The following is an 8,403-nucleotide window of genomic DNA, read 5'->3' as shown; positions in this document are numbered from 1 at the left end:
TTGCATTTGACGCAGTACATTTTTATTTTTAAAAAAATATTTTTAAATTAAAAAAATGGAAGTGACCGATTTGCCAAAATACTAAAAAGTTCGTTCGAAAAAAATTTACCAAAAAAGATCGTTCTAGATTTATTCAAGGTACAAAACGAAATGGAAAAATTGAATTTAAACCCTGAATGCGTCATCGACGACCTTTCAAAAAATTTTTCCAAAAACGAGGACATGGAGTGTCAATTTTTCGAAACGGCTGACGATGTTCCTGAACCTGAGGATCTCGATTCAAACAAAAACAATTTAATGATCTTTGACGATCTGCAATTGACCAAACAAAACAAGTGTGAAAAATATTACATCCGAGGAAGACACTCCAACGTCGACTGCTTTTACCTCGCTCAAAATTATTTCATGCTTCCTCGACAAACCATCCGAGAAAACACTAGTTTCATTTGTCTGTTTCCTCAAGATTCAAAAAATGTTGACCATATTTATAGAGCCCACGTTTCGAGTGACATGAAGAAAGAAGAATTCAAAAAATTTTGCAAACATTGCTGGTCTCAACCTCACGGATTTGCCGTCATTGATTTGTCCTCCAAAAAGGACGATGGAAAATATCGAAGCGGATTTGACAATTTTTATTTTCCAAAAGAAACCTTTTAAAAAAAATTTTGCCCATTTAAAAAAATGTCAGGCATAATCATTGACGTGGATGGAAATTCCAACGTAATCGTAACAGAATTTTTGGACAAAATCGTTTTTGAAAAAGGAAAAACTTATGAGATGGCTTTTCTCGGTCTGGAGACATACAACAACTTTCCAAACATCACCAGCAAAAACAATTCTTTCAGGTACAGCATGAACAACGGAGGCAATTGGGAAAACGTCTTCATTCCGGTCGGTAGCTACGACATCATCGACATCAACAGATATTTGCAAAAGACCGTCTCAGATACAATCAAAAATTATGCGTCCCAAAGTGCAAGCTACGTTGCCACAAATAAAATCAGTTACTCCCCTGAAAACATCAAAATCAGATCCAATCCAAACACACTAAAATCAATCATAACACTTGGCTTAAATTATTTGATGGACTTAAACGTGGAAAACAGCATCGCCTCGATTTTGGGTTTCACAAAAAGACAATTGGACTCCAATTCCGAATACGAGTCCGACAACATTGTCAGAATTTCGGGCGTCAACACGATCAGAATCGTCAACAGCGTTATCGGGCCAGCGTACATCAACGGCTCGCAATTAAATTGCATTTACTCCTTCTATCCAGCTGTTGGTCCAGGTTATAAAATCATCGAAAGACCCACCCATTTGATTTACCTCCCTGTCAAAGTCCCAGAAATTTCCACGATGATCACACGCACCGTCGATCAAGACGGAAATTTAATCGATTTTCGCGGCGGGAACATCACGATCCGTTATCACATTCGAGAAGTGAAATAAATATTTTTTTCCAGCATTTAAAAAATGAGCAAATATGTTAGTGTCAAATTAAATGTGTCTCAGGGACAGATCAAAAAAATAAAAAAATCAATGATGGAAGGCAAACCCGTTAGCATAAGAATTTCAATGGAGAATTTTAACGGAAACGACGTTTTGCTTGTGACAGAAAGTCAACATCGAAAAATTTTGGACGCCCTCCATAGAGGAGTAGGGATCACCATTAAAATGAGCAAAACTCAAGTGGAACACAACGCAAATGTGAAAGGAGGATTTATTGGTGCTCTTTTGCCTTTATTGGGAATGATTGCTGCTCGAGCCGCTCCAATTGCTGCCACTGGTCTATTAGGTGGAGTTGCTCAATCTCTTGGATCCACTATGATCGACAAAATTGCAGGAAGGGGTGTCGTTTACATCAAAAAAAATGAAAATGGAATGAAAATGGGAACCCACAGAGGAAACGGATTATTTCTAACACCCTGGGTCAAAGGAAGCTCAGTCAGAGATGGATTTTACGTCAAAAGCGGAAGAGGGTACGAACCCATCGGAGCTGGATTGCTTCTCGGACCAAACTCCCCATTCTCAAGCGTCTCTTTTTTAAATTTAATTTTGTAAAAAAAAATATTGAAAATTTTTTTTCTTGGCATAATAAAATGAACGGAAAAACTAGAATATTACGAAATGAGGATGGAAAAATTAGAAGTATAAAAACACTTGACCGAATTGAATATTTAAGGAGCAAAGGAGTGGGATGGCGTGAAATTGAAAGGTATAATTCAATTCTCGAAGAAAAACAAGAACAAGAATAAGAACAAATAAAAAAAGAAATTTTTCGGGCAAGATTTAAACACCTTTAGAAAAATTAAAAAGTTTTTTTTCATTACGCGTTTTCATGTCATGAAAAATAAAATGTTTTGTCGCCGGAAATTTTTTTTTTTTGAAATTTTTTTTTTTGAAATTTTTTTTTTTTCGAAAATAGTTTTTTTGTCCCAGAAAATTTTCACCCCCGCGAATATCAAAATTTTCGCAACGATGATGAAAAAATGATTTTGTCCCAGAACTCTCCTTTTATAGTAGTGCCGCCCAATATTAAAATATTTACACAATGTGCGTTATACCGTAGATAAGATTCTGTAAACAAAAATGCTTATTGAATCTGGTTCCTTCTGTTCTTGTCTTTATTTTCATTTCTAAATTGCAAAAAAGAAATCGGATTAAAAGTAGTATACCTCTTGTAAAATGTCGAGGATTGAAAACTGATCCTTTGGAGAGACTATGTATTTAAACTAGTACAAATACAAGAGTGTCTAAGCTGCTCCACCAACAGAATATATAATAAAAAAGAGGTCTGTGGAGAGCACGCACCAATAAACTCACCATTAACAATAAAAACAACAATTAGGTTACAAATGCCACATTTAACAACACCCACTTACAATAATTAAATAATAAATATCACTTTCAACATGCTCCCTTACAATAATTAAATCATTACTGTCTCTTTTAACACGCTCCCCCCTGTTGACTTGTCAACAATATTTGTCTTTTAATTGTCATAGATATTGTCCATCAAGAGCTGCCTGTCGGGTTGGACGTTTATAAATTGACCCAAGCGCCGCATCACTCTGCCCAATCTCGGTTTCAACTGCACAGACATTTTTTTTTTGAACTATCATCTTTATGTTTGTTATCTTGTTCAACATCGATCTCCAGAGGAATTAATTTTCGGACAGTTCGGAAACATTTCTTGGATGTTCCTTTATTCGATGTAACCTTTAATTTTGCTCCACGAATTGCTTTGTCTTTTTCTTCAATAACTTCCACAACTCTTGTTATTCTCAACTGACTTCGGGGTGTCAAATCTTTGTCATTAATTAGCATAGCATCATTTACTTTTAGTACTTTTTTTTGTTTATTATCAATAAACTTATTATATAAATGTTGTTGTTTTAATTCATTCAGGCAAACCGTACCGAAACGCTTTCGATAATTTATAATTAAGTTCCTTAAGTAGATGGCACGTTTCTTGATATCAACCATATCAAACATAAACTTGATTCCACATTATTTCTTATTACATTTCGTCCATACATCAAGTGAAAACGAGTAAACGCTTCTTCATTATCATCTTCACTCATGTAGACAAGTGGTCTACTTTTAATTACACATTCGATATCGCATAAAACAGTTTGTAGTTCTTCAAAAGCGACGAGGGATTTTCCCATAGCCTTTAATAGTGGTATCTTAACTGATCGTACCAATCTTTCATAAAATCCTCCCCACCAAGGGGAAGCAGGTAGGATGAATTTTTGATTAATTTAAACAAAACTTCTTTACTTCAATAGATGTAAATGTTTTAAATTTGTCACTAGTAATGCTATCAGGTATAAAACGTTTGAGTGCTCGGAGGAAAGCAGGGATCTTCGTGTCAGGAGCTAACTCCAGATGAGCAGCACGACTAGACGCACAGGTCAAAATCAAAACGCAAACCTTATATACAGCATCAGTTTTTAAATGACTTTTTACATACAAGAGTCCAGCAAAATCTACACCAACAGCTTGAAACGAAAACATAGAAACATTTACACGAGAATCAGGTAAGTCAGGAGTTGGGGGAGGTAGCATTGTTCTTCCACTAATCTTCTTGCAAATAACACACTTACACAGAACATTTTTGACAGTTGTTCTTCCTTTAATAATCAGTGATATTTTCATTAACGTGAAGTAAAATTAGAAGTAAAAATAATCGATTTCGTTAATGTGAATAAAAACTAATATTAGGAATTATCTGAAGAACGAAAACTGAAATAGAATTGATTATAAGCATCAAAAAATGAAAATAGGAATAGAATTAGGAATTATTACCGAACGAAAATTATTGAATGTTAAAAAAATTTTAATGCAATATTTTTTTTTCTTTTTTTTTTTTTTTGACAATTAATTTACAAATTTTACATACTTACTTCAAAATTGGCGCACATGTTTAACCATAACGATTATATTTGGAATGATTATAGAATGTATCATAGGACCACAAAACTGCTCGCGTGCTTGTCATACTTTAAGTATAAATTTTTTTAAAAAAAAGTGCCGTTAAGACTACTAATTGCTGGAAAATTTGATAGAAGTAAAATATGAACTGAATTAGTAACTGAAATAAGAAGTAAAATTATTGAAATCATAAGAACTGAACTGAAATTAATTTCATCAGAACTGATTCAAAAGAAGTAAAATTAAAATTAGAAATTAAATCAATGCTACAAGAACTGAATAAAAACGGAAATAGAAATTATATTTAGAACTTAACTATCACTGTTAATAATCCGAAACCTTGCTCTGACTTGACTTAATGTCATTTCAATGCCATGATGCATGACACGCTCATGGGCGTCACGAATAATTAACACCGTAAAATAGCTATGTATTCCATCACATAAAATAATCAGATATTTTTCATTATAACTTAGTATCGAATTTCAAAATCGTCCTTTTAATCGCAGTATGTTTTGTTTGTCAGTGAACAACTCCAGGGATGAACTTAGCTTCTTGTAGTTATCTTGATTTTGTAAATAAAACTGTTCAACTAATAACCATAAATTAAATGCCATTAAATAAATTAAATATCATATTCATCAAGTGTTAACATGTTTTTTTTAATCATTCCATTGTTCTTCTTAATTGTTTTTGTCAAATTACTTGCAAATCTATTCACATACCCAGTTACCATTATAAGTCTGTTCAATTTCCTATACTATTTAATGTCTATCCCCAGCAAGCACACAACGTTGAAACAACGTTCAAATAACGTTGATCGACGTTGATCAACGTTATTTCAACGTCGTTTCAACGCTGTGTGCTTGCTGGGTCAGAACACCAATATTACCACTACTCGCTGCCTCAACCATATTTACTCTATTCTCATTTATCCTATCTACACCTTTCGACTCAATTACATTCAAACCTCATCCACATTCAAACTATTTTCACCATTTCTTCCTCTAAACCTCTTTCCTATTCACAACTACACGATTTTCCACCCAAGGTTTCCAAGTTTTCTCCTTCCCTTTAATCCAATGTAAAGCCACTTCAGAATCTGTCCAACAACTAAGACTACTAATAATTTCTCGATTTTCTATCACTCGTTTCACTTCTCCTACTAATTTGCTTAACAGCAAACAGCCCAACAGTTTTAACCTACGAACAGACAACTCTTTCAATGGCGCTGGTATTGTTTTGCCTGTCAAAAAAAAAAATACTCTCACAGCAACACTCGTCTTAACTCTAAGATAAACAACTGCACAATATATCTCTCTTGAGCTTTCACAAAATCCATGTAACTCTGCCGAAATTATTCTCTCCTCTACTCTGACAAACGCAAATCTCTTTACTCTTAACATACTCAACTCCTCAACATTTCTCAATAATTCTTTCAACTTAAACTCAATCTCTCCACTCACTCTCTCATCCCAATCCATTTTATCTCTACACAAAATTTGAAAAATTGTTTTAAGTCTGGCTGTTATAGGCGAAACAATGCCTAATGGATCGTAAATTGATGCCGAAATTTTTAAGAATTTCCTTTTTGTTGTTTTAAATTCGCGTGACATTTTTACAAACTCATGAAATTGGAAAATAAATTCATCATTTTTCGAGTCCCATTCAATTTCTTAAACTTTTTTATACTCAGAATCACTTTTACCCAATTCTGTTTCTAAGCAAGTATAATCATCAAGATTGCTTATTGAATTTTTTATTTCCTTATTTCTTATCATTTTCTCATTAAAATCAAAATAGCTTTGTAATTCTTCGCTGTTTGTTTTCCAATTCCTTAAATTGAAACCAACTTCAGACATAACTGTTTTAGACTTTTTATAAAATTCTTTACCCGTCGTAACACTTTCCTTCCAGATGTGATATCAACGAATCTTTTTACAAACTTACCATTAGATTTTTCATATTTTTTGATGTGATGTCTTCTTGTTCCGTTTAATAAAAAGGGGCTACTAGTCAGACCAAATACTACTCTTAAAAACCTATAAACAATCAATTCTGAGTCCTGTTCTGCTTCTACATTTTTAAACCAAAGAAATCTTAAATAATCTTTATGCTCACTAGAAATTTCTACATATAAGAAAGCTTGTTTGATATCTGCTAATATGGCAATATAATTTAATCGGAATCGCATTAGTACATCAAATATTTTGGAATATAGATTTGGCCCTGAATAAAGACAATCATTCAAGGACAATCTATTGTTAGAACAGGAAGTATCAAATACTGCTTTTATCTTAGTGGTTTCCTTATCTGTTCTTACGACTGGCCTGTGTGCTAAGTAGTGTGTTTTTCCTGATTCCTTAGCGATTTGATTGTCAGGAACTCTTTCAATAATTTTATTCGTTTCGTATTCTTTAAAAATGGCGTCATAATCACTTAACAAATTCTTATCACTCACTTGCCTCTTTAACCTATTCAGTCTAGTCTCACAAATTTTACAGTTATCTGGTAAACAATCGTGATCTGGTTTAAAAGGAAGCTTAGTTACGTATCTCTCACCATCATGCATAATATCATTTTTGAATTTTGTATCACACACTCATCAGTAGATTCCATTTTCTCCACACTCCAAAATTTTTGTAAATCACTTCTTAGTTCATCAATCTCACTGCGCACATCTTCCACACTCCCTATTAAATTAGCGTCGACGCGTAAATTCATGATTACTTTCTCATAAACATTTCTTACAGAAGGCATTTGGCCACTTAATACCCATCCAAGAACAGAGGAAGAAGCTACAGGACAGCCTTCAATCCCTCTAACAACTTTACCTGTCATAAATTTATGGTACAAATCACACTCTACCAATAAGTCAATAGGAAAAACTTTGAAACCATCATCATAATCAGCTAGAGTTAACTTTGAAATATGTGGGCAATTTTTGCACGCTCGAGATATCTCTCGTCTCTGCAAAGGGCTACAAATAACTGGCACACACAGAGCCTCGACATACACATACAATTAGCATTTCTATGTTGTAGCTTAAGTTGAACACCATCGAGCTTTTTAAGCCTGGAATTATCAAATTGACCGAACGTTTTTGTTATTATAGCTTCTTGCCTTATTGTTTTTAATTCAGGTGCTCTCTTATTTTGCGTATGAAAACCTGATGTTGTAAAGTTGTTTTTGTTTCTACAGTTATGAGAATAATTTTGCTGTGCATTTTTGTTTAAAGAATCGTATTTCAAGTTTTTATATTCATTTTTATCATAACTTGATTTTAAAACATATTTGGCACAACACTCCTCAGCTTGTAATTCTTCATTGTAATTTTTAAAAAGTCTATCTAAAGTCCACAACTCTCCGGCAAATTTCCCAGAAATTAAAATTAAAAGTTCATCTGGCAGTTTCTCCTTCAGAATAGGAACTAACAAACAGCCGTAAGTTGTTGTTTCTATTTTTAGAATCTAAGATTACGTACACAGCTCTCTGTATCATTATAAAGTTTTCTTAGTTCTTCTAGATCATTGAAATCTTTAATTTTCCTTATTTTTAACAAAGAATCCATATGTGCTGAAACTAAAACTTGCGTATTCCCGTATCTATTAGTCAAGATTTCAATTGCCTCTTTATCATTTTCTGAACTAAGTGAAAGTCCTGAAATAGTAGCCAACGCTTGGCCAGACAAATATTTAGTTAAATCGATCTATATCACTTAAACCTTCATGCCTATGAATTGATAAATTAAATTGATCCCAGAAACCCTGCCAATCTACGAGATTCCCAATAAAAACTGGCAATTCTAACTTAGGTAAAATACACTTAGATTTATTTAAACTTTTAACAGAATCTGTATCTGATTCATTTATGTTTATACTTTTTAATTTTAGTGTCACTCCAGCCATCAACTCATGACAACACTCAGCTACTCTTGCACTCTCACAAACGTCAGTTTCCTCT

General features: G+C 33.4%; 2 protein-coding genes across 2 annotated transcripts; both read right to left on the bottom strand.

Annotated features, from left to right (window-relative positions):
* Positions 1 to 2,712: 2,712 nt before the first annotated feature.
* On the bottom strand, positions 2,713 to 5,005 carry LOC149893577 (uncharacterized). Its single transcript, XM_090084608.1, has 2 exons — positions 4,409 to 5,005; positions 2,713 to 4,139 (listed from the first exon to the last, which is right to left on the bottom strand). Exons 1-2 carry the CDS (start codon positions 4,428 to 4,430, stop codon positions 3,763 to 3,765), a joined length of 399 nt encoding a protein of 132 aa, XP_089940734.1. The 5' UTR covers positions 4,431 to 5,005; the 3' UTR covers positions 2,713 to 3,762.
* Positions 5,006 to 5,447: 442 nt separating this feature from the next.
* LOC149893576 (uncharacterized) lies at positions 5,448 to 5,924 on the bottom strand. Its single transcript, XM_090069954.1, has one exon. The coding sequence runs from the start codon at positions 5,922 to 5,924 to the stop codon at positions 5,448 to 5,450; it is 477 nt and encodes a 158-aa protein (XP_089926080.1).
* Positions 5,925 to 8,403: the final 2,479 nt, after the last annotated feature.

The sequence above is a fragment of the Hydra viridissima genome, unplaced genomic scaffold, assembly GCF_058129835.1.
Source record: "Hydra viridissima isolate aposymbiotic clone 2 unplaced genomic scaffold, HvirCarnegie_v1 scaffold_1, whole genome shotgun sequence".
Classification (NCBI taxonomy): domain Eukaryota; kingdom Metazoa; phylum Cnidaria; class Hydrozoa; order Anthoathecata; family Hydridae; genus Hydra; species Hydra viridissima.
The sequence above is the reverse complement of the archived record's forward strand: the minus strand, read 5'-3'. Positions and strand labels throughout refer to the sequence as shown.

What these genes read in the sequence shown, in the direction of transcription:
- LOC149893577 (XM_090084608.1), bottom strand. Translation starts at nt 4,430, where the DNA reads ATGTGCGCCAATTTTGAAGTAA. An exon ending in GTGCGCCAATTTTGAAGTAA is followed by an intron (nt 4,140 to 4,408) that starts GTATGTAAAATT and finishes TGATTATTAAAG; the next exon opens with GAAGAACAACTGTCAAAAAT.
- LOC149893576 (XM_090069954.1), bottom strand. Translation starts at nt 5,924, where the DNA reads ATGGATTGGGATGAGAGAGTGAGTGGAGAGATTGAGTTTAAGTTGAAA.